The 27,054-nt window shown below is 43.9% G+C and overlaps 1 protein-coding gene across 3 annotated transcripts in view; it reads right to left on the bottom strand.

Moving 5' to 3' along the window:
• Positions 1–2,611: 2,611 nt before the first annotated feature.
• Positions 2,612–27,054, bottom strand: part of SORBS3 (sorbin and SH3 domain containing 3) — a 37,480-nt gene continuing 13,037 nt past the window's right edge. Inside the window, exons 8-16 of one of the 3 annotated variants that reach the window (XM_075855416.1) lie at positions 21,942–21,975; positions 19,218–19,279; positions 18,886–18,944; positions 17,322–17,436; positions 15,841–15,945; positions 5,690–5,869; positions 3,839–3,924; positions 3,266–3,372; positions 2,612–3,184 (exon numbers count right to left, since the gene is read on the bottom strand). In XM_075855416.1, coding sequence (XP_075711531.1) covers positions 3,114–3,184; positions 3,266–3,372; positions 3,839–3,924; positions 5,690–5,869; positions 15,841–15,945; positions 17,322–17,436; positions 18,886–18,944; positions 19,218–19,279; positions 21,942–21,975 — 819 coding nt within the window. In that variant the 3' untranslated portion in view covers positions 2,612–3,113. The remainder of the gene's footprint in view (positions 3,185–3,265; positions 3,373–3,838; positions 3,925–5,689; positions 5,870–15,840; positions 15,946–17,321; positions 17,437–18,885; positions 18,945–19,217; positions 19,280–21,941; positions 21,976–27,054) is intronic. The other 2 variants (XM_075855417.1, XM_075855418.1) reach the window with 2 other exon arrangements.

Genomic DNA, 27,054 nt, shown 5'->3' with positions numbered 1-27,054 from the left:
AGGTTCTTTAGGATCATCTATATTCATAGTCGCCCTAACAGTCTTTAGGAGTAGGTCTATGTCCTTAGTTGGGAACAGATTCCTTTCTTCCTCATCCTCACCCGAGGAATCAAAGGAGCTGTACTCCCCTTCTTCACCTAGTTGAGGATCCTCTTCAGCTGAGGAATCAGAATCCATCCGGCTAGAAGAGGCAAACAGAGGATCTCTTTTCCGCTTAAGGGACTTTAGTGAGTTCCTAACTTCAGCCCTTACAATATCCTTGATACTTGTGGCTAATGTTGTAGACTCTTCTGAGATGATGTCTAAACATTTCTGACAGAGCCTTTTGTTATAGGATGATGCGAGTTTATTTTTACATATCACACATTCCTTGTTATGAGCCTTATCCTGTTTTTTCCTAGGACAATCCCTGGCCTAAAACATATGTACAAGAGAAAGGGAACAGTATTAGGTAAGGAAGAGGGTTTTTTATCTTACCCCATATTCCTGGCGTCCTCAAGTACCGGACTGGAGGACTTGGCATCCGAGCGGTCAGTGCGTCCTGTCGCTTCTCCTGGCGTTTCCATAATGGAGGAAGAAGACTGGAGACCGAAGCTCCTGCTGTTTCTGGCCTAAATAGGCCATGGATTGGCTGGGGGGCCCTCGGCTCTGGACGCTGGAGCCCCTCCTCCCCACGTGGGTCACCGGAACACCGCCCCCTGGAGTGTTGGACGCATCACCGCCCGGAAGTGACGCGTCGCGGCCACCGGAAGTGCCAGTGAGAGCGCCGGAAAGCCGCCAACACTGGGCATGGTCCGGCAGAGCCGAACGGGACCCCGGGAATCCGCTCCCCGCCAGAGGAAGGCCCACAGTGTGGGCCTTAAACCACCTCCTTTTGCTGCAGCAGGAGGGAGGCGATGGACCGGGAGAGGAGGGAGTACCTGTACTAGACTCAAGGTTGCTCCCTCCAAAGGAGACTTATACCTTCCAGAGCACCTCTAGTGGAATAAGGTGAGACCTTGCTAGGGGGTCTGCAACCCCGGGAGAAGTGCTTTTCCTCAGGACAATCCTTGCATCCGGAGGACAGGATACCTGACTGGGTGTGTGGAGAGGTGTGTCCATTTTTATATAATCAGGTTTCCGGTCTAGCGGATGGGATGTCTCTCTAGGGGTGCTGTCATAGCTGAAAGGGTAAAACTCTGAGTGAAAATTAGGGTATGTTCACACACTGAACAAAAAACATCTGAAAATACGGGGCAGATTTCAGAGAAAACAGCCTCTGATTTTCAGGCGTTTTGGTATCTGAAAATGAAATTTGGAGCTTCTTTTGAGGCGTTTTTCATAGTGTTCAATCGAAAATCAGCTCCAAAAAACGCCTCAAGAAGTGACATGCTACTTCTTTTTACGGAGCGTCTTTTTAATCTCCGTTTTTTGAAACAGAGGCGTAAAAAGACGCCCCGTATGAACTAAATGCTGTTTTTCCCATTGATTTCAATGGGCAGATGTTTGTAGGCGTTCAGCTTCCGTTTTTTCAGGCGTTTTTCGAGGCGTAAACGCCCCAAAATACGCCTGAAAACACTGCATGTGAACATACCCTTATTAGCAGTGTACTCGCTGCATTATGTTTCAGTCCCCACATAAACCCTTTGGTTACTTGCGAATTATCTTTTTAGGAGGAGGAGAGAAGTAGGGGAGGTTTTTTTTTTGGGGGAGGGTACACCAGGTGGATGTATTTTCCGGTCAACGTGGTCTAGACTAATTTGAAGGAGGATTTGTCAAAAGGACTGATGTGGTTGTAGAATATTAAAATCGTAATAATTCCCCAGGCTGGCAGCACACTGCCAATCCGGCTTTGAGCCGGAGTCATTTGAGACGGACTGGTTGCTAGGGAAATGCTGCCTGACAATCCCATATAAAAAGCTGTTTCTGTCAAGCAGAACGGGGATGCCATACATGCACATTAGGGGAAGGTATTATCAGGAAAGTACATATTAATTCGATCAGGTTTTTAGTATAAACATTTAAAAAAAATAAAATTGGTGGTGTTTTTGTAATGTGAGAATCCATTAAACAAAAAAAAATGGAAACATTCCAGTCTTCACACTGGCCATTAGAGCAGATATAATAGGTTGACACTTCCTGTATTCAACACCTCACATGTCAGCTTTGCTGTATAGGCTGGGACTGAATGTGCAGAATCAGCTCATTATTATTAGAGAACGGTGGAGGTAGTGACCGCTATCTTGTACTGAAAGGGGTTGTCCAGGACTAGAAAAACATGGTTGTTTTCTTTCAAAAATTGTGCCACATCTGTCCACAGGTTGTATGTGGTATAGCAGCTCAACCCCATCGACTTCAATTGAGCTTAGCTGAAACATCAGACAGCCCATGGACAGGTGTAGTGCTGTTTGTGGAACAAAGCAGCCATGTTTTTCTAATTTTCCTGGACAACCTATTTAACTCTCATTCATTGCAGCTGCCATGAAGTGCACACACCCTGCTGTACTGTATATACAGTAAGGAAGTGTGTGTCTCCACTATGGTCGCCCCAGAAAAGTTTTTTTTTTAAATAAATAGCCACAACATTAAAAAGAAACTGAACAAACACATTATTTATCGTCTATATACTTACATTTAATTAATGACACTAAATTTACATACATGAGACATTTCCTTTAACTCACATAGGACGCAAAGTGGGAACTCGAGAAGTCATGTTACTCTCAATCATAGTCTGACACTGAATGAGTGAGAAAAACAACAAATATATATATTGCTAGTTTGTACTTGAAGTAGGTGGCGATCATGGGCACCAGCCTTGGTAGTGTAGAGTCTTCCCGGGAAGGAATGAAGACGGGTAGGAGATTACATGCATTCTGATTTACATATCAGATGTAAGTAGTAGAACAAGACTAAAGAAACTAGTAGATCAGGAAGAATAAGATAAACAAGACAGGACTCAGGGTTGTTGCCAGATTACCGTTCAGTACCACACGTTGGCATTGATGAGACTATAGGGATGGCATAAAGATAAGTCAAGGAGTTTAATTCTCAATATCTGGTGGTGATCACAAGGTCCGTCCATTACTGTCCACGGCACACCACCCTGAAGTGTTCATGGGTGAAAATACAGTCTACGACGTCTCATATGGGGCAACAAAATTTCCAGGGAAAGTTCCAAAGTTTTGTGTCCTCCAGCAAACACCTGTGAGACACAAAGAAGGGATGACTTGGATCCTACAGCAGAGATACCCAATACCATAGTTTACAGTACAGGGTAACTTACCTACATACCATCCGTCATCACAATGCTGTGTCACTGTCACCATGTCCCCAGCACTCAGCTGCAGCTCATCTTGGTTTTTCGGGAAGTAATTAAATAACACTCGGTATCTAGAAGAAAGAAAATATCCTAATGGAGTAGCCATACTTTATCCATTTTTAATGCTGCATCATTTAGTTTGGCAAACATTCATCCCTTTTAATGTTGGAGATGGGATGCCATAGCAGTTCTGGGTGTCCCAGGTGGTTTAGCCCCTTGGCCATTACTTAGGGAAGGTGGAGGGGGGGGGGGACAACGGGCAGAGAGGAAAACAACTACACTGCGGTTATGAAACTGAAGGGGAGGTAACATTCAGATTCACAATCATCACCATTATGCGGCAGTTGTAAAATTTACACTGGGTGGGAATTTTCTTTACGTCAGAGCTAGGCTTTTCTTCACCCAAGGCAAAGGTTCAATTTGCTGTCCTAGCCCCGTATCTAAATACCCTGGTCAAGACAAAGTGTGTTGTTGGCATCCCCTGGTAGTTGACCGTTACATTCATGCTTCATAACCACAATTCCGCACAGAACTTACAAGGTCCCTTTCAGCTGCTGAAGCCGGTTGAATGCAGGGGCCTTCACAGTACATGGTTTTTCTTTGAGTGTTAGAGCACTTGAGTTCTGCAAATAAAGTGAATATAAAAGGACTTGTAGTGAAAATAACAGAAAGGAAGTAGAGAGTAAAAAAAAAAAAAAAAAAAACACAGGACAAAAGTCACACATCAGCTTATAAACAGTGTGAGTGAGCAAGGGACAGAGCATGCAGGGCAGAGTCAGTGGGCAAAGCATGTAGGGCAGGGACCGGGACCAGAGCAGAGACGAAACAGAGCACGTAAGGCAGAGACGGGCAGTGTAGGGCTGAGACCAGGACCAGAGCATGCAGGGCAGAGACAGGGGACAGACAGACAGGGTTGGAGCACGTAGATCAGAGACAGGGGGCGGAGAACGTAGAGCAGAGAGAGGGGGCGGAGAACGTAGAGCAGAGACAAGGGGGCGGAGAACGTAGCGCAGAGACAAGGGGGCGGAGAACGTAGAGCAGAGACAAGGCAGCGGAGAACGTAGAGCAGAGACAAGGGGGCGGAGAACGTAGAGCAGAGACAAGGGGGCGGAGAACGTAGAGCAGAGACAAGGGGGCGGAGAACGTAGAGCAGAGACAAGGGGGCGGAGAACGTAGAGCAGAGACAAGGGGGCAGAGAACGTAGAGCAGAGACAAGGGGGCAGAGAACGTAGCGCAGAGACAAGGGGCAGAGCATAGAACAGAAAAAGGGGGCAGTCAAGTAATAGAGTGTGTAAAGAAGAGACAGCAGGTAGGGAAAAGTTAAGAGACAGATTGCTATAAATCCTCTATCCCTTGATTGATTTACATAGAGCAGGACAGAGCATGTAGGCCAGTCGAGGGACAGATTAGGTAAAACAGAATGTAGAAAAAAATAAATAAAGGGACAGAGCATGTTGGGCAGAGACAGGGGAGAGAGCATGTAGAGCAGAGATAATACAACAGAATATGTGGGGCAGATTCAGAGGACAGACCATGTAGAACATATTTGGGACAATGTAGAACAATGTATACTAGAACCTGAGAGTGCACCATGTACAGCAGATGGAGCAAGAAAAACATGGACTTGCAAGAAAAAGTTAATTTTTCACTGAATAAGTTTGTAGTGTCCTCTTCTGAAATGTTGGGAGGTATGATCATGCAGAACAGAGTCAGGAAAAATACCATGTACAGCAGACTCAGGCAGCAGAGCATGTAGGAGTAAGGCCCCATGCACACGAACGTGCTTTTGCGGCTGGAATTCCCTCAAAAATACATGGGAGAATTGCAGCCCCATTCAAGCATATGGGCCCATGCACACGACCGTATTTTTCACGGTCCGTGCATGGCCCAGGAGCCTGGACCGCAGAAAGAACGGACATGTCTTATTACGGCCGTGTTCTGCGGTCCAGGCTCATAGGAAATAATGCACGCGGGCATGTGCACGGCCCGCGATTTACAGGCGGCTCACGATTATCACTTTGCGGCCGGCCGACCCGAAAATCACGGCCGTTCACATGGCTACGGTTGTGTGCATGAGGCCTTAGGCCCCATGCACACGACCATGCATTTGAGCCCACATACCATCCACATGCGGAGATGCAATTGCGGATAGCAGAGGGCACATTATATCCTATGGGTCAATGCACATGAACGTGTGTGTGCACGTTCTTTAACTGTGGACGGCCCGTGGATTATACGCCTCGGGCCGTCCGTGCCGTAAACACGGACCATGCACATGAAGCCTAAGTGTTGTACTGCTTGAGTGGTGTTGGTTTTCATCATGATAAATAGCAATAACCAGCGACCAGTATATAGCAAGAAATCGTGTTATACATTGTTAGTACTGACCTGCTCTACAGAGTTAGTATCTAGTGTTCGCTTATTTATGGCGTCCACCTTCCTGGCCTGCACAAGACCATCTGTGACCTGCACATAACTTGCAGGGAACAGGCCAAGTCGACTTGAGTCTTTAACTCGCCCTTCAAACCAATTGCCACCAACCCTCCGGTTAATAAGAACACGCTGGCCCTGAGGCAGAGACAATGACAATGACACACCGGCTGACACATGTACACAAAGTTATAGCAAAACTGACAATACACACGTTAAATGTTCACATGCTAGAAAATAAGTTAATAAACAGCACAAAAGTTAATAAAGCAATATCCGAAATATAATAGATTTACCGACTATAGATTCAATGTTAGTGAATGGTAAGCTTGGCGGGCTTACAGGGTCTGTCCACCTTTGAGCACCATTTTACAGATCATATACTGTATTTGTTTATACATTACTTATCTTGTGGTGATCCGAAGTTACAATTTGTATTATAGTTTAGAGCTGCGTCCCTTATTCTGCTATTCGACATTGGAAACTGTAAAGACGCTTGTAGTCAGTCAATCATATCTGCACACTTCAAAGCCGCTGGTCACATCGCGCGATTAGGTCACTATCATTGTGTCATTTGAATCCACAATGCAAAATCGGTAATAGGGCCCCTCAGTCTATCGAGTGACCATTTTGGTTCTATTAAGGCTCCAAGGCCCATGCGCAACCATAATCTCTGCACCCTCTTTAGTTTAGTTGGTGCAAATGGTGCAAGGCAAATCTGGTGGATCCAGAAGAAGAACTATAACTGCTGCAGAATTGAAAAACACATTGACACGACTGCTATGGATTCATTTATGGAAGGACATACAGTACATAATAAACAATTCAGTACCAGCCATCATCTTTCACTAGTCACTATGATGAATAATCTGCACGGTGTCATTCATGAAAAACATTAATGCAATATCAATTCATTATGCCATAAATCTGTTCATTGGAGGACTGATCATTAATCTGAGTAATATTGGACTGCACGATCATACCACGCAGGTTTGTTTGAAGTCTGTAACCATGGAGACACATCGGTCTCAATAGGAGCTGTATACACAAAACAGTAGGAGATTTTAAAAGCATAACCTTAAATACCTAAATGTATTTAATGAGAAACCCCAGAAACATTATTCAGTCGTTTTAGTTCTATCTGTTTCTAGGTGCCAACCATCGTGGTTTTCCTGAAGTTCTGTACAATAATGCAGTGAAGAGTGAGGCCATTAGTTGCGGATAGACAACTTCTGTCCTATGTAGCTTTATATTACTGGTGCTGATGGACGGCTTTCTTTCTATTAACGTGCAGAGAATACAACTGGATTAGATTGGACTCGGACCATGCATTGATCCAAAACATTCCTGATTCAGGCAGATCATAACTATACTGCTGGCACTGGCCGCTGCAAGTTGTGACCAGTTAGGTCCAAAACATCCTAATTCTCTAGTATAGTCACAGCATGTATGAGACGCTACATATAATTAGGCTTTACAGGGGCGTGGAGAGTGAAGGTGAATCCTGCTGTATCGCTGGAATGGGATTGGAAATTAAATTCTGTGTGAAATGTCAACAATATCACATAGATGGAACAGCCTGGTATATATGATGTTATCAGGAGTACAATGTTCAGATTGTGATGAGACCCAGTAAACAAAGGAGTTTCACGTGAGATAACAGAAGTATCTCTCATAGCTCTCATCTAAATACATCACGTCCGTCACTGCCCACCCGTAACAGAGACTGGGAGCGAAACTCACAAAAATACAGTCCGCATACAAAGTATGATATGATAAGCCAAGTCCATAAAAAGCTTTAAACTATGTAAGGTTGAGTATTGGTAAGGCCTCGCAGGGTTCGTCGCATAGACACCATGTAGAAAGGACTTCTTGCCACACTTATACATTTATATTAAAGCACATTTCTGCTATTGCGACTACTGCTAGTCATGGTACATATCATGTAGGATTGCACAGGCCCAAGCGGCAGTTTCTTTAAAGATACTGTCCAGAAGAAAACGACCCCTTAGTGTACATGAGAAGTGTAAAAAAAAAAGTTTTTTAGTATCTTACTCCTATGCTGAGATATAATTGCAGGAAGTTACAGGACTGGAGGAAGCCTAAGGCAACACTACTGAGAGATTCTAATAGCCACATGGCCTGTTCTTTCAGGTGTAGAGTTTAAGATCTTGGACATCTATGGCTTTAGATCACTAAATACGAGATCTACTTTTTATCTCGCTTGAATATAAAATTAAAGGGAGTTTTCCCATCTTGGACATTCATGGCATTTCCACAGAATATGCCATAAATGTCTGATAAATGTGGGTCCCATCTCTTTGACCTGCACTTATCTCTAGAATGGGGCCCCCTGACCACCATCCTACCTCTTCTGGTTCCCGTTGCACCCGGCCACTGACTAATGAGGTGGTTGGGAGTTACAGAAACAGCGTAGCACGGCAAGCTCAGTGCTGGGCTCTACTGCCCCTTTAAACAACTGATCGGCAGGGGTGCCAAGAGTCGGACCTTCACTGATCAGCTATTGATAGACTATCCTAAGGAGTGTTGTTACTGACTGTGGCTTCTGGCCATAGGGCCTGGGCACTGCCCTAATGCCCAAAAGGTCAGTCTGCTCCTGCCTGTGAGTATGGGGAGGAGTGGAATATTCTTCATTATTAAGTTTTGGTTGGAGGTGAAAACTTTATGGGGGCAAAAATGGTCTCTAAAGGGGTCGTCACTCCCACAAATCTATGGGAGAGCCCGGCATAAAGCTAGGAAGAAGTCTTCCTTGGGTAAGGGACAGCCCCACAGAGGACACAAAATGATGCTTATAGCGATCGTCCCTCTTAGTAGTCAATGAGCTCCTGGTCAAAAGTCCCAGAAAGAAAAGGGCCAGAGCAGCAGAGCTTTAGTGTAGGCCCAGACATGACTGGGTTTGTAGAAAAGGAGATAATAGAAGGGGTTAATGGTCAGCAGGGATAGGGTAAAAAAGTTAGGAGCGGGTCAAGAGTACCTTTACCAGGAGTAGTCATCAGGAGGATAAGTGTTTTCCAATTTCTGCACCAGACAACAGCCCGCCCGCCCTTTTTGATCACTTTGGTGTGTGGCTTTTCTAATTTTTGTTTTCTGTTCTCCTTTCTTTGTCAGAGCAGTTGGCGGTGAGGTGGCCTTGGATGGCACTGTGGCAATTGAAGGAGTTGGGGCCTATCAGAGGTATGGGACCCATGTCATAGAGAATGGTGGTTCCTGCTGGGAGTGGTCCCACTTTCAATAGAACCAGTGGTTGCAGTATCATTACATATTTGCCAGCCCCTAGTCGGCAAGGTCAACTGGGGAGGTTAGCTTGTACTGAAAACAAGGCCTTTCCACAACCTCCATGTTTAGGGCAGCTCATCAAGGTTTAGGAAGGTTAATGTTATATATGGAGTTTAGAACTGTATGTTATAATTGATTTGGTTAATAAAGAGGCTTCTGTGGCCAGCAAAACTCCAATGTCACGCAGTGTCCGAACCTTTATTCCTGGTGGGTAAGTGTTATAGGGTGAACTGAAGTAGTTCTAGACATATGCAATATCCTAGTCATGTCAAATTCAGCCAAACGCAACCATTAAAAATAACTGGTGCTAATTGTTTCTATATTTATATTATACCCATATATAAAAACTTTGAAAGGGGAAATAATCCACCATATGCAAAATTCATACTGCAAATACTGGAGGTACGAGACCCACATTGCAGCAAGAGGCCCCAGAGAAGGGTAGAAGAGGGACAACTGGTGTTCGGACCCAAAAAATGGGTTTGGAGCCACAAACAAAAAGTGGTAAACTCCATAGTTTATACGCAGTATTTTAAGGGAATGTGTCGGTAGAAAATTATAATTTTTTTTTTTTCAGTTAAACAATGTGATTACACATTGTTTTAATTTTTCACAAGTCAGGAAATATTATAAAATTAGATTCTAATTTAGAAAATTTCCATGTGCTGGGCACTAGAGGGAGCCGTTCCCAAAATTGCAGCATGGTCAATGTGGTAAAGCAACCTCATTGATTTATGCTGCAAATTTGGGGTAGACACACTCTCTCTAGTGTCCTCACCAGTGGCGGATCCCCATATGGGCGTTTCGGGCGGTCGCCCGGGGCCCAAGGCTGGCAGGGGGCCCATAGCTTCCCACACCGCACACAAGTGGAAAAAAAACTCTCCAGGGCTGCTGCCGGCCGCATTCTAGTGATCATCGGTCCCACGTGCTGATGAAGAGGCGGGGGGAATGTGCAGGGGGAGTCAATTGCGGCCAGGGAACAGGGGCACAGCACATCAGCTGTAGAGAGCAGACTGTCAGAGATTGTGATGGGCAGGTGCTGGAGTCTCCCTGACAGTCTGCTCGTCTGTGTAGCTGTGCACTGTCCCTCCTGTCTAAACCTCCAGCAGCTGCCTGATAACGGCAAAACTGAAACTAGAGGGTGAAGGACCTGTGGTGACGTCACAGTCACATGATTAAGGTCCTGGAGGCTGCCAGAGACAAGCACTGGTAAGTGTGTGTGTGTGTGTGTGTGTGTGTGTGTGTGTATGTAAGTCTATATAGTGTGTGCTGTGTATATAGTGTCTATAATGTAAGTCTATGTAGTGTGTGTGTGTGTCATAATGTAAGTCTATATAGTGTGTGCTGTGTATATAGTGTGTGCTGTGTATATAGTGTATATAGTGTGTGCTGTGTATATAGTGTGTGCTGTGTATATAGTGTGTGCTGTGTTTATAGTGTATAATGTAAGTCTATATAGTGTGTGTGTGGTTTGAATATATAGTGTTTGGTGTTAGTGTGAATTGTATATAGGGTGTTTAATCTCACATTTTTTGTGTGCAAAATAATTTACCACCCATAGAGCCCTCTGCAGTAAGTCAGATGCTCTGGTCCCCCCCTGCAGTATAATTTCCCCCATAGAGCCCTCAGTAGTTATTATACTGCAGGGGGGGTGGGGGGGGGGTCAGAGCGTTTGACTGTTCAGGGTTCTATAGGGGAATAACTCCTTCCCCCCCCAGAGCCATAAGGGCAGATTTACACAAACGTGTAATACGTCCGTGCAACGCGCGTGCTTTTCACGCGCGTCGCACGGACCTATGCAAGTATAAGGGGCAGTGCAGACTGTCAGTGATTTTTGCGCAGCGTGAGTCCGCTGTGTAAAACTGACGACGTCCTATATTTCTGCGTTTTTTGCGCATCACGCACCCATTGAAGTCAATGGGTGCGTGAAAATCACGCATGCCACACGGAGGCATCTCCGTGGGACGTGCGTGATTTGCTCAACAGCAGTAAAACTATGATTGCAAAAAGAAAAGCACCAGGTGCTTTTCTGTTTACAAATATACAAACAGAGTGTCATAATGATGGCGGGTGCGCGAAAGGCACGCAGCCGCGCATCATATGGTGATGACACACGGAGCTGTTAAGTGCCTTTTGCGCGGGAAAAACGCCGCAACGCTCGTGTAAATCCGCCCTAAGTGTCAGACACTTAGACCCTCCCATAGGGCACTCAGCAGTCAGTCAGATGCACTGGGGAGGGGTGTCTGACTGCTTAAAGGGTAACTAACTAAACTTTTTTTTAAAAATTACATGTCATAGTGACATGTCAAATGTTCTAATCGGTGGGGGTCCGGGCACTGAGACCCCACCAATCGCTGAAACAAAGTGGCAGAAGCGCTCAGGTGAGTGCTTTGCCACTTTGTTTCTGATCGTCTTTCCTCTGATAGCCGAGCATGCGGTGTATGGGCACAACAGAAAGTCTATGAGTCCGTACACCGCGCCGAGAAAAGACAGTCAGAAATTAAGTGGAACAGCGCTCACCCGGGCACTCCTGCTGCTTTGTTTTAGTGATCGGTGGTGGTCTCAATGCTCGGACCCCCATCGATCAAAACTTCTGACATATCACTCTCACTATGACGCGCCAAATGTTTTTTAAAAGTTTAGTTACCTCTTGGGGACTGAATTTATTGGTTTGAGTTAATGTATGGGCCTGGGGTCTTAATTTGCTTAGTGGTCTGGGGTATAAGACAATTTATGGTGTTTATTTCTGAATTTTTATGTTGCTATAGACGCTGAAAATGGCTACAGAATCAAGGGGAAAAGATTTCTCATCAGGAAACTCTGCAGTCATCAGGAGAAGTCGCCATAACGGTCTGTGTCAGATGGAGAAGAAAAGAGAACGACCCATCAGTGAAGACATCACCTGTGAGTCATTGCATTTATAGATCTGTCACCTCTCCTGACGTGTCAGTTATCGGAAATCCTTGTATTCCACATAAAGTCTTTGTGTACCCAGGACTAATAGACAAATGCGTGTTACCATTCCCCTTGTCAGAAGAATGTGTCCCTACACAGTGTGATACTGTCAGCAATGGTTTGAGACTGTCAGTATGTAGGGACACAGCCCTTTGACAAGGGGAATCGTAGCACTCATTTGTCAATGCTCACACAGAAAGGTGGTGTTTAATATAGACATGACGTGGCAGGGCGGTGGTGGAGAAGGGGGCCCAAGCTTGTGGAACAGCCCAGGGACCATGGTTTACTTAATCCGCCACTGGTCCTCACACAATCCCCCCTCCCTTCTTCTGGCTAGTGCCAGGAGAAGGAAGGCTTTGAATCTTCAAACCTCCTACACTGTGTGCCGCCATTTTCTGAGCGACTGCACAGTGGTAGGAGGATTTTATACAGTGCTAAGCAGACAGTATCACACGAACATAATACACACATCACATATACGAACATAAATTACCTTCTCCTGCCGCCTCCGCTCCTATTCCTTGCGCCTTCACTTCCTTGAACATATGGCCAGAAGCCGCGGTCGAAAGTCGTCATCTGACTGTCCGGCCGCAGCTTCCGGTCCACATGAAAATGGCGCCGGATTTCGCTCTGCGAACGAGCTTCGTTTTGGTCTGTGTGGGAGCGGCGCATGCGCCATTCCCACACAGACGGCGTACGCTTCAGAGAACGGAACGGCTCCCGTTTGCATTCTCTATGGGGATGTATGTGCCGTATTCCATCTCTGTATGTGTCGACACATACAGAGATGAAAAAAAAAATGGCAGAGATTTGTTTCTCCGGACTCATGGAAAGCTGGATAAGTGACAGCCCCTGTGGGATCATATTCGTCGTCACCAGGCTGAGAAAAGGTTGAATAGAATTTTTAGCATCTTGATATTTTAAAGAGAACCATCAAGGTCTTGAAGCCTCAGCGTTGGGAATAAATATATAATTTTCTATTTTTCGCTGCTGGATTTGTGATAAACGTCTCAGTTAAGATAATGCAGTACGTTTACCCTCAGTACTATGCAAAAGCAGATATAACATCCTAAAGTCTGCTTCATCTGTGTGTATGGTTGTAGTGATACACAGCATAGTGGAGACCAGGTCCAATGACAGGTGATTAGGTAGTGGGGTCCAAGCGCCATGTGATAGTCTCCCCTTTTTGCTAGGGGGGTGTACAGTCAAAGACGTGCATCAAGCTGTAAAGTGAATATCGTCAAAGTGACTCATGTACAAGGAATGAACCGCGCTGTAATACAGTATACAGGTAGCGGACGTCATCCCTGATCTCCATTGCCTGTATAATAGCACTCAGTATCCGGAATGAAATTCCTCAAGGACTTCCTCATATTACATAGCAGGGACAGATTGCCAATATTTATGTCCCTCAGGTAGTGATGCAAACACATACACAGCATAATCGTCTTCCTCTTCTGTCAACATGTTCATATTGCATTCAGATGTTCTTGGGAAAGCTGGGAGACAACCAATATGGCCACTATTATAGTTCCCATAAGCATTGTATTACAGCTTTCCCAGTCTGTAGCATAGGAAATCTGCCTAATTATGCATTGTTATGTCCCGTAATTCTACTTTGCTGTATATAAAGGCAGGTTTGCCATTCAGGAGACCGGGAAAGCTGGGATAGAAGCAGCCATATTGGCAATATGAGTTTAGTAGAAATTCTCCATGTCACGTTTCGGAATTTTGAGCTCATTTTGCGTCACTACCATTCTAAGTCTTGCACAAAATCGCCAGCACCTCTCCCTCTCATTGTCCTACGTTCCACCTCAGGCTCAGGAATGTTCCAGTAAGGTTTAGTTGACGTGTCAGGTTTTGTCTGTCATCCTCCTAGTGATGAACCCACTGTTTTATTCATGTTTACATGCCTATGGCAACAGCACTTATGTCAATTTTATGCCAAACTCATAAGATGAGTAAGTATCCGGCTATTTCTCAGTGATACACACAGAATTTATTTGCTGCTTACATTATACGGTTTCATATTAAAGTGAATATGTCACATAGAAAAGGTTTCAGGCGTTATAGAAGGTTGGCTGATCATCATGGGGAAACCTTTGGTTTCTCCTCCTGGCACTAGCACTGACAGGAGTGGACACTGAGGGTCCTCATACAAGAACAATTTAGGAGAGCCCCTTGTTTTCATAGAACAGCTCCTTTAGGTCTCGAGAATCTCTCGAATATAGGCCAATTTCCCTCATAGATTGTAATCCAACAATAATTGTGAGCTATTAAAGGGGTTGTCCAGCCATAAGAAATTGATGGCCCATCCTCAGGATAAGCCATCAATATCTGATCAGTGGGGGTTTGACTTCCGGCAACCCCGCCAATCAGCTACTTTGAAGGGGCCGCTGAGCTCATACGACCGCTGCTTCATTCCTGCCACTGCTTGTATTATAAATCGCCAACACACTTGTAGCGGTGGTTCATAGTATTACACCCCTCTCTCATTTACTTCAATGGGAGAAGGCTGTAATACTGTGAACCGCCGCTAAAAGTGTGTCAGCAATTCACAGTACGAGCAGGTAAGGAATGAAGGGGAAGCAGCGCTCGCACAAGCACTGCGGCACCTTCAAAACAGCTGATCGGCCGGGATGCCGGAACACGTACCCCACCGATTAGATATCGTGAGGATAGGCCATAATTTTTTTATGACTGGACAACCCCCTTAAATTCATAAGGTTAGCCCATAAATGTAGTCTCATGAGCATAGTTGTATTAAGGATCAGTGTTGTGCAGATCTGTAATCCGGCACCCATATAGGCTTATACTGTACCTCCATGTGCCCAGATTTTTGTACGTATCCGTAAAAATAGTATAATCTTCAATTGCTCCAGGAGAAGGGTGGCTGTCAGAGAAGTGTAGGGCGCTACACACGTCATGCTGCACTGAACAGTCCACGCGATTGCGTAGCAAGAGAACCTGCAAACTGCCACTGGGGTGTCAGGGTTAGCAGTGAGGGGGGGGGGGGATATGGAGAGCGGAGCCTGAATGGAGTCCAAGTATGAGGGAAGCCATGTTGGTATACTGTGCTGCATAAGAATGAGGGGGAGCTAGGGGACTAGTAATGAGAGAGGGCCATGCTGGGGACTAGAAATGAGGGGGGAGCCATGCTAGGGATTAGCAATGAGAGAGGAGTCATGCTTGGGAGGAGGAATGAGAGGAAAGCCATGCTAGGAACCAGAAATGAGAGGGGGGGGGGGTCATGCTGGGGACTAATAATGAGAGGGCTGTTTAGGTTTTCTGTATGTTTTTGGGTGGTCGGCTCAAAGAGGTTTCACTGTAAGCCACAGCACTCCCATAACAGTGACAGCAAAACCTGCCGTATAATAGTGACAGCCAAAGTGCCCAAGTGTTCCCAAGTTACTACATCCTGCGTCTTGGAGATATCCACAACTTTGAATCTTTAACACAGAGTTGGACCGGGAAAGATATTGCATGGAATTTCCAATGTAACGGAGTTACTGAAATATGCGAGAAGATGATTTATCTATGTGAATGTCCCAGGAAATGCAGCAATTATGAATTTTTACTAATAAAGTAGCATTCTCTTTTATAGACAATGAATTCTTTATAATCCAGAGTTTGTCAAATTAAGAAGACAAAGCATTTTAGAGCGCTCTCATAATATAACAAAGTTATGGAAATATTCTAAATATAATACAAAAAAAAAAAGTCACCACATTAGTCAAGCCCAATGGGTTTATGATAGATGTAGTTTAGGATTAAAACCTAGTTGCTATGGTTTTTTATTTGTTTGCACTTGGATTGACAGGTAGAGGAGTTACATTCACACAGGGACATTATCTTACTTTACGTAGAGGTAGCTCTGCATCAGAGTCCGCCTTGAAGTCATAAAGGGCAATTCCTGAGAGTTGGGGTGCGTCCAACGGATCTGCCTGACCGGGGGACAGGACCTGTAGAGACAAGCAAACAAGAACTGATATATAATGTATTTAGTTCTGGATATTCAACTACATGTAACAGTGATACCTACAACCAGTGCAATACATAGAAGATAGTGAGCCCATTACAGAGACCAACATTTACGCCCCCCCTCATTATGGTGCTGGATTTTGCCTTAATGGACAGAAGGGTCTGGTATTGGTTCCCCCACTGCCCCTTCTCTTGGACCAATTTACCAAACTTTTGCTTGCTAACAACGCAGTTCCTATGTAGAGAGGACTCCTGCAGAGGTACTAACCATCCAATAGCAAAATAGCTGGTCCCCTTTTTTTTGAAGGGCCCCATAGCAACCGTGCCTATAACAACAAAAACACCTGGCAACATTTAAAACCTGCCTGTGAAGAACACTATACCGACAAGAAGATATGTCATTTTCAGTTGATCAAAGAAAGCGATCATTAGACGTTGATCAGTCATTATCAGTTGATCAGAGGAGACTATCACTATCAGAGTTGATAAGGAAAAATGAGTTGATGTCAGGACATAATCATTATGAGTCATTGGCAGTTGATCAGAGAGGATGATCAACTTATAATGACTGATCAATTCTTAATGATCAGCGGAGATGATCGTTATGAGTCGATCAGTCATAAATGGATTACAGAAAACGATCATTAGGAGATTTGTGTATATTTTAGCATTGGTATGTAACAAAAAGGATTTATATACACTGTACAAAAAGTAATAGCAAAATTGTATGAAGGTGCCACACACATAGCTATGTAGACCCCAAAAAATTGTAAACCTTTATTCAAATCTTAACGAAGTAATGAGCCGATAATAGTCAGGAGGAATATATGGGGTTCACTGTAAATATTATTTTTTTTTTAAAAAAGAGACTTTGGGCAGTTTGAGACATTTTATTACAAAAATAAATAAATGGTCACCGATTCCGCTCTGCTACATTTATCCAGATGTCTTAGCAAACTAGTGACTTTCTCTAAATTACTTGGTGCTCAGTTAGGGCTTATTCAGACGAACGGGATATACGTCCGTGCAACGCTCGCGTCGCACGGACCTATATTAGTCTAAGGGGCCGTGCAGACATGTGCGTGATTCGCGCAACAGCTGTCAAAAGGATGAATGAAAACGGAAAAGCACCACGTGCTCTTCGGTTTACAAACATCCAAATGGAGTGTCATAATGATGGCGGCTGCGCGAAAACCACGCAGCCGCGCATCATACGATGCTGCCACATGGAGCTGTCAAGTGCCTTTTGCGCAGGCAAAACGCCGCGTTTTTTGCGTGCGCAAAAGGCACACGCTCGTGTGAATCCAGCCTTAGAGACAGACAACCAATTGGAGGAGATGTGTACATAACTACTGACACGGACATAGCTCTCTGGGAAAAGTCCTCTCCGTCCATCTTGTTCTCCCAGCAGCCAGTGCTGATCTACTTTCTTCAGGATGTTGACCATGGTCCCACGCTGCAGGGAAATCTCTCTATAAATGGATAAATATACAGGAATAAGTCCATTACTTCCTATTTTGCCAGATGCAATATCATATCGTTCGGATATTCTGAAAAGTAATTGCTGGATTTTAGGAATGGCTATTGTTTGGTGCTAGATTAAAAGGATTTCCACCATCTCCTACTTTTAATTATTCATTTATAGAATTTAATTCAATGATCCCTGAGATTTCAAAGGCTCCAGTCCCCTTCACATCACTACGCTTGACGTATACGACAGGAAAGGCTCCCAAGCGCATAGGTTTAACGTATGCTGTGTCGGATGACTAACGGTGGCATTCATCACCATAGACTATATTGTATCCATTAAACATTTACGTTATGAACTCTACGTCATGAAAACCTATTAAAAAGTCCAAGTTAAACGCATAACGGTGACGTATTCCATACAGTGAGATTTACCTCTTTGCATACATTATGTAACAAGACTTGACAATTGACCTGTTATCAGGTCAGTTCTTTTTTCCCGTTTTTTTCTGTATAAACGTCTGTATCTTACCCATATGTCTGCCTGAGGAAGGAGCCAGTACGGCCCCGAAACGCGTCGCCTGTATCTATATCACCACGATCACTAAAGGAACTTTCAACTTGAACCTCCCAGTGTCAACTTTGACTATGCATCAATAGAAGCAAGCTAAGCACAATGTTTCAAGGGACCAACGCCGATCCAAGGGCTGTTTTTTCAGAGAATCCCACCCGACAGAGTGAGAGTATTGCAATATCGCTAGTATTCCATACAGTGGCATATGTCACCAATAGGCTCTCATGTTATTGAAATGTATACCGTGCAGTTTTATTTTTCGGTATAGCGCGGGATGGAAGCGTATAGTCTACTACACTATGTTCAGGAATGGTTTCAGAAACATGACAAAGGGTTCAAGATGTTGACTTGGCCACATCTGTGGGATGTGCTGGAAAAACAAGTCCAATCCATGGAGGCCGCACCTCACAACTTGCAGGACTTAAAAGGAAACCTATCAGTTTTGAGGTCACTGAGAAAATGGTGTTTAATTCCCTGGCACACTGATCGCAAGTGCCACTTAGGTGGGACTTGATTTGCAAGTCCCTCCTCTCTACTCTAGCAGCCAATCAGGAGACCGCTAGATCCGTCACTCCGAGGAATTAAACGTTGGTTTCTCAGTCATGCAAAAAGTAAGTTTAAAATGCCCTTCCCCTCCTCTATATCAACCTTTCAGCAGTTTTAAGGCCTCAATACTGCTGACAGGTTCCCTTTAAAGGATCTGCTGCGAACGCCTTGTGAAGTCCATGCGTTGACCGTTCAGAGCTGTTTTGACGGCATGAGGTGGTTTCATAATGTTATGGCTGATCAGTGTATATACTTTATATAATTCACATACAAATATTTTTGTAAAAAAATGAACACAAATGAACGAAAAGTAATGAAATCAGTACTCACTCACTTTTCTGACTCAGCCATAAAGTCAAACTTTACCACAGCTTTTGAAATTGGTGAGAGATCCTGCAAATAAGATTATAAGTGAGAGAGGCCATAGATAAATATAATAAATCACAAAAGTCCCTAGTACACAAATCATCGTGGCACTTTACAAATGGTTCATGTTATTTGCACATTTGAGTCAATTTCCAATTTGTGCCATTTTAATGCGATTGTCATGGTTTTACGTATCGGCAGCATTGTTTTCTTATCACGTTTGTGATCATGGCAAAAAAAGCTGCATGTGTGAATACACCCTAAATTTCTAAACACATCATTCATACCTGTATCACTCACCTGCTGCTCCTCTATGAGCGGTCTTCTGGATTTGTTTACTTTTGGCTCAGGGCTGCCACCTGCTGGACACAATGTGAGAATACTATAAAATAGTTAAAGACAGCATTCAAACTATATTTTATGTATGCAGATTAATATTAAAAGGGTATTCCAATTATAGACGTTGAGGGCATCGCCATGGGTGGGGTTCCAACCACTGGGAAACCTACAGTTCCCTTCGGCTTTCCTTTTACTTAGCACCGCTCCAGGCCAGGAACTGTGGCATTGAAATCAATTGGGCAGTCTTGCAGTTCCTACACCGCACCAATAGGACTGCTGTGCTTAATATTGTGTTTCAGCCCCTTTCTTCTAGGGATCGGCAATGTTCCCAGTAATCAGAACCCCACCAATGAAACAGTGACATTCTCGCCCATTTTTTCACCCACTTCCTATTTTCAGCTCTTTCGGAGATGTAGGTCTCTGTTGACACGCAATCTTTAAATCATGTTATAGTCCTAGTGTGAACTGACAGCAGCACATGTCATAGGGATGAGTAATCTTGCTGACAGCTGCATTTTATAGATTAATCCTGATTAAATCCCATCATCTTCTGTGTTGATGGCTAATCCATGAGAAATGTATCTAAGTGGAATTTCACACCTCATTCTTATTACAGGAGATTGCATTTTCCCAGCATTTATCCTTATACATTTTTAAGTACTACTATAGTCATGTGCAAATGTTATCTGGAATTGCTACTTTAAGTAAATAAAGCATTCAAACTCACATACTTGGGAATTGCATTAGAAGCAATTCTCTAATATACTGTACATCCAATACCAAATCAATCCCTTTACAAGTGGGAAGAGATTCGGTCACTAGGGGGCGCTCCCTGCCTAGCAATTATAGCGTTTTAATTGTATCTATTATTTCAGGTGACTTTTCAGGATATTTTCCAGAATAAGCAGTCAATGTGTGCACATTACAAATAACACTATTTCTGGCAATTTAGTGACTCGTATTTTGCATTATTTAGCCGTTTTCCTATCTTTAATTCTCAGTTTTCCCTAAACTAGTGAGCGGAGCCTAACTACTATCATGAGTTAGTTAGTACAGCAAAAAAGGTGAGGGAATGGCGGCGCTCCTCCACCACCTCACAATAGTCTCGAAGTGTAGATCGCCGGCTGCCACCCACTGCAGTCCCTTGGTACTAAATCCTTAGTACCTGGGACAAGGTATGAGTCAGAAGGTAAGAAGAAAAATGCAGTCTAATTACGGGCATCCGCATCAGGCTGAAGAGAATCAGGACTCCGTTCCCGATTCTCTTCAGCCTGGCACCGATGACCATAATTAGACTGCATTTTTCTTCTTACCTTCTAACTGCTATCATGTCTTCTATACACATAGAAGAGAAGAACCCTGCTCTCCTATCTCTATCTTTTACATATAAATAGAAGCTGCATCAGCATGGAGAAGATTATACAGCAGTAATAAGCAGTGTAGCTGAGAATCCAGCACTGGAGGGAGATACAACTCTTACAGGGATGCTGCTGCAGCTTATAGTATGTCTCTCTGCTTCCTGCTCCCTCCTCCCCTTTCCATAGACTATGGGCAGCTGTTACGTGATCCCTCAGTGAGCTTATGGTCCATCTTATCTTGAGTAGACGAAAAAAGCAGTAAATTCAGAATGATTGAATAGTTAGGAGGGGGAGGAAAGGGGCCGCATAAGTGGAGGAAGAAGCATTTTTCTTTAATAAGATGGAGTACAAAGTTTGCTATATTCGATTGTACTATTGATTTTTTTAAAGTTTGTTCAAAGTGAAGTGTCTATTTAATATGAGCTGTATAAATCCATGTGCAGTGAGCTCCATCTAGTGGATGATGCAGGTATTCAGAATTTTATCATGCAACTCTGGCTGTGTGAAGGGAAGCAGCAAAGATTAGATAAAACTCAATTCTAGGTAGCCTTTCTTGCCCTAGAGCACCACCCAGAAGCCCTTCCCTATGCTAAACCATGAAATAACAACCACAATATAATAATCATTTTCAAACTATATACAGTTTTACACAGATACTAGGTATTAAGCGCTACACCACCATGGATTTTACAGGAATACCATCACTAATTCATAAACCACCCTATGCAAAAATGTGACATAGTACATGTAGAACAAGAGAAAACCGAGGGTAGAGGTGGAAAATGTTGCAGTCTCGGTCTTAGCTACCAACACATGTGGGAAACCCCCTTTAAAAACAGTCCAAAATCAGTCCAATGCCATGGATCCCTAGTCACTATAATTCTGGTGGATATGAATTTCCCCTTAACACTATAATTAGGCTTCGTTGACATCTGCGTCAGGGTTCCGTTCTGACGTTCCGTCTGAACGGAAACCTGACTGAAACAAGTGGAAACCATAGGTTTCCGTTTGCATCACCATTGATTTTAATGGTGACGGATTTGGTGCAAATGGTTTCAGTTTGTCACAGTTGCGCAAGTATTCCGTCGTTTTGACCGAATCAACACTGTAGTCTTTCCTCAAAACGACGGATCCCCTGCATAACTCTGACAAACGGAAACCATTTGCACCGGAGTGATTCCACTCCGGATTTGCCGTCACAGTGCAGACGTTGGATTCCTGTTACACTATAGCACATTCATTCTGTAAAACTTGTATTGAATTCAAGTGAAAAGATGAATATTGGTTTACCCACAAATACCACAGTCTTTACCAATACCCGTCTCACCTGTTCGGTATGAATATCTCCGCAATATAACTTCCTGCAAAGAGACAGATTAGACGGAGTGAGATCTGAGCAATCACAGTTATAAATGAGAGATTTACAAATTCCGGGCTGTAAAAGACACAGGTGCACAATGAAGAACAAGGAAGAAACTAAACGTGAGAATTTATATGTAATTATACCACTTCTGCAATATTCCGCCATACCACTACAGGTTAATAAACCATTACTATTTTATGATTTGCAGTGCTATTAACTTTTTTGCTGAAATTTTCACACTTTTGACATACACAAATAAAAGAAATAAATTATATTATACCCATAGTAGAAATTTTGGTTTGTTTATTTCTATGCAGAAATTCTGGGAAGAAAGCCACGCCCATTAGCAACACCCACCACATAAGCCACACCCCATAAGACACACCCAGCAATCCGTCACCATTACCCTGGGAAAAAAAAAATTTAAAAATGTTGGCAACTAGGTTACAGCTGGCTCTAACCGCCAGGATCAGAGAGAACTCCGATCTCAGCTGTTGAACCACTTAAGATGCCACGGTCAATAGTGACTGTATAGTCGGTAGAAAGAAGGGGTGGCCCCCTCCGACAGCCCATCGCCTCCTGGGACGCAATCGCTGGGTGGGGCGATGGTTGTCATGGCAGCCCCTGAGGCCTAATGAAGGCCCCCAAGTTTGCCATCTTTGTGCTACTATTAAGCCCTGCCAGAGGAAGGGCTTAATAGGAGCTTGTAAAAAGAAAAAACAAAATATACTGCAATACATAAGTATTGCATTTTATTGTGCAAGCAATTCAACAAAAGCTAATTCAAGTCCCCTAGGTCAACCAATAAAAAAAAAAAAAAAAAAAGGAAAAACATTTAAAGTTTTTTTATATACCAAAAAATTTAAAAGAAACAAAACCTATTTTTCCCGAAAAGCAATGTAACCATAACAGGTATCGTCACGTCTGTAAAAGTTCATATTATTAATATATGGCATTATTTAGCCCACATGATGAATGCCTCAAAAAATGTAAATAGAAAAACGTCTGAAATCTTTTCGATCACCTAGTCGCCCACAAAAAAAAAATTTAATAAAAAAAGGCAATTAAAAAAAAAAGGAAGAAGTCCTATGTACTCCTAAATAGTACCCATAAAAACTACAGCTCGCCTGGAAAAAAAAAACCCAAAAAACGCAAGCCTTCACACAGCTCCATCGGCAGCAAAAAAAATTAATTTGTCTCAGAATATGGTGACACGTTTTTTTTTGTTTTTTTTTTTTACAAAAAAATTTTTTATTCTGTAAAAGCAGTAAAACATAATAAATTTGATATTGCCATAATTGTATAGACTGGCAGAATAAAGTTAACATGTCATTCGTACTGCTGGGTGAACACCGTCAAAATAAAACAATGGGGGAAGTTCCATTCCACCCAACAAAATATTTTTTCAAAGTTTTCCACTACATTTTATGGTGCCGTTAAGGACTACAACTTGTCTCATACAACCAGGTCAATGGAAAAATAAAAAAAGGTTATGGCTCTTGGAAGACTAGAAAGGAAAACCAAAAAGAGACATAGAAGGTAAAGTTGGGTAGAATGTGGATAAGAATGAGATTCAAATGGGTAAAAGGAAGTGGTGGACATACTATATGTGTAACTGTGCAGCTGCACAGGGGCCCTACAGGCATAGGAACCACTACTAATAGTGCTCCTGACAGTCTGAGGCTAGGGCTACACGGCAACTTTGGCAGGTTCCCGTCACTGCGACATGACAGTCGCAAGATAAGTTAGAGAGATTGTGGCAACCTGTGGATCACAACACGGCCACGTTCACTTTTTTATTGAGATGCAGGCAGCGCAAAACAGCGATCACACAAAGATCTTTGGCCGTGCGAACTACGTCATACCATGAGGTGGTAATCTGTGGCTAGCAACCCGCTGTTATCGATTAGCAGTTGGAAATTAAGGGCCCTATTTATTGTTCTTAGTCATAGACCTTCTGTTACCAGTGTCCACTCCTAAGCAAAGGATATGGGTTGGAAATGGGTTTATTTCTATACCGTCAAAGTTCTAAATGATGAGGAATATATAGTCTATATGTGAAAAGCATTACACGTAGCAGAGTCATATCAGCCTGTATATCACAAAAATGTCCCTGGAGCGCAATTTATCTGTTAAATGCCGGCAGCTATGGAAGTATGATGTCAAAGTCCACTGCGGGCAAATGTCAGGAAACAGTTATTAGGCCCAAAGTTCTGCACAGCAATCCAGAGCTACGTAGAGTATATATATATATATATATATATATATATATGTATATATATATTTATTTATTTTAAAGTGTATAAGTGAAGTGAATAACATTGATTATCCGGTTACAATGGCGCCTGTCTAGGAGTGGGATAATTTAGGCAGCAAGTGAACAGTCAGTTCTTGAAGTTGACGTGTTGGAAGCACGAAAAATGGACAAGAGTAAGAATCTGAGGGACTGTGACAAGGACCAAATTGTGATGAATAGACGACTGGGTCAGATCATCTCCGAAACAGCAGATCTTTGTGGGGTGTTCCCGGTATACAGTGGTTAGTACCTACCAAAAGTGTCCAAGTAAGGAGAACTGGTGAACCAGTGACAAGGTCATGGGTGGCAGAGGCCCATTGATGCGTGTGGGGAATGAAGGCAAGTCCGTTTGGTCCAACCTCAAAGAAGAGCTGCTGCAGCACAAATTACTGTATAAAGATCATGCAGGCTATGAAAGAAATGTGTCAGAACACGCAGAGCATCGCACCTTGCAGCATATGGGACACATAGCTGCAGACCGCGTGCCCATGCTGACCCCTGTCCAGCGCCAAAAGCGCCTACAATGAGCATCAGTACTAGAACGTGGAGCAATGGAAAAACGTGACCTGGTCTGATGAATATGGTTTTATTTTACATCATGTGGACGGCTGGGTGCATGTGCATTGTTTACCTGGGGAAGAGTTGGCACCAGATTCCCTATGAGAAGAAGACAAGCTGGCAAAGGCAATGTGATGCCTTGGGCAAGGTTATGCTGAGAAACCTTGGTCCTGGCATTCATGTGGATGGGACACGTACCACCTACCTAAACATTGCTACAGACCAAGTACACCCCTTCATGGCAACTGTATTCCCTAATAATGGCCTCTCTCAGCAGGATAATGCTCCTGCCACACTGCAAACATTGTTCAGGAATGGTCTGAGGAACATGACAAAGAGCTCAAGGTGTTGACTATGAATTCTCCAGATCTCCAATCAAGTCTGATCCAATCCATGGAGGCCGCACATCACAACTTACAGGACTTAAAGTATTTGCTGCTAATGTCCCATCACAGGAACCTTCAGAGATCTTGTGGAGTCCATGCCTAGATGCATCAGAGCTTCTTTGTAGGCAGAAGGGGGATACACACACTTTATAGAAAGAGAAAGACATCCGCCAAAAATTCTGAGGTCCAAAACTACTCCCCTACATTAATACACACATGATTTTTCACTTGACCCTTTTTGAGTGCCTCCGCAATGCCCATATAAGATTGACAGATACAGTGCCCCCAGAAGTGTCAGGCACATTATCCCCATAAATCCCCTTAAAGACAGAACTTTACTAAATTCTTCTTTGATGTGATGACACCTGAAGCTCAGAGATGATAGGCTGAATTAAAGAAAGTGATAAAACCAATACAATGTGAATCGTAGAGGATATGTAGATATATATATATATATATATATATATACACACACATATACACACACACACACACACACACACATTCTTTCCTATAAATGTAATACTTTCTCCCCTATAATGCCAGAACATTACTGCCACCAGTGGCGTAACTACCGCGGTAGCAGCAGTAGCGGCTGCTACGGGGCCCGGGGCTTGAGGGGGCCCGGTGGCGCCGCTAGCAGCCGTTATGGCTACTACAGCGGTAGCGTCGCTACTGTGGGGCCCGCGACGCCGAGCCTTACACAGGCCATCTCATGCCTGTAGGTGTCGCTAGCACCGGAGGGGGCCCCAGTGCTAGCGGCAGCCAAATACATGAATGGCCGGGCATGTTCCGTGCCTGACCATCCAGTGCCTTACAATGACACTGATTGGCTAGCGGCGCGATGACATCATCGCGCCGCTTCCATGCTTGGAAGGTGCTGATTGGCGGGGCAAGTCATTCTGCCCCGCCAATCAGCGTCATTGGAGGACGCTCGTTCAACTCCTGCAGACATGCTCAGAAGAGAGCATGTCTGCATCGCCAGTGAACAGCGTGGGAACCGGAGAATGTGAGTATGTCAAGTTTTTGTTTTTTTTCCCCTCATAAAAATGTGAATGGCATTATCTATGGGGGGGGGGGGGTCATCTTTATGTGGGCTATTATATATAGGGGGTCTATATGTGGGGCAGTAGCTACAGGGGGGGTCTATATGTGGGGGTGTGGGCCATTATATACAGGGGGCTCTATATGTGGGCCATTATATACAGGGGGGTCTATATGTGGGGGTGTGGGCCACTATATACAGGGGGCTCTATATGTGGGCCATTATATACAGGGGGCTCTATATGTGGGCCACTATATACAGGGGGGGTCCATATGTGGGCCACTATATACAGGGGGGTCTATATGTGGGCCACTATATACAGGGGGGTCTATATGTGGGACACTATATACAGGGGTGGGTTACCTGTGGGGCACTAGCAACAGGGTGGCTATATGTAGTGCACAGTCTACAGGGGTGGGCTATATGTGGGACACTATATACAGGGGGAGCTATATGTGAGACACTATATACAGAGGTGGGCTATACGTGGAGCACTAACTATAGGGGAAGCTATATGTAGGGCAGCCCGGTGGCTCAGTGGTTAGCACTATTGCCTTGCAGCTCTGGAGTCCATATGTGGGCACTATCTACAGGGGCTTCTATGTAGGTCACTATCTACAGGGGACATGTTGTGTGTTTGTGACAGTTATATTTAGATGTGTTGAGAATTTTAACTTCGTTTTATAGGTGCAGAAATGTTTTAAAAGTGAGAAGCTGAAGACATCTAAACGGAAAACTGCAGAAATGGGTCATGGCCGGGAGAAATCCATCATAGATGTCTGAACCGGAGGG

The sequence above is a fragment of the Rhinoderma darwinii genome, chromosome 3 (assembly GCF_050947455.1).
Source record: "Rhinoderma darwinii isolate aRhiDar2 chromosome 3, aRhiDar2.hap1, whole genome shotgun sequence".
NCBI lineage: Eukaryota > Metazoa > Chordata > Amphibia > Anura > Rhinodermatidae > Rhinoderma > Rhinoderma darwinii.
Note: the sequence above shows the minus strand (reverse complement) of the source record. Positions and strands in the feature narration are given on the sequence as shown.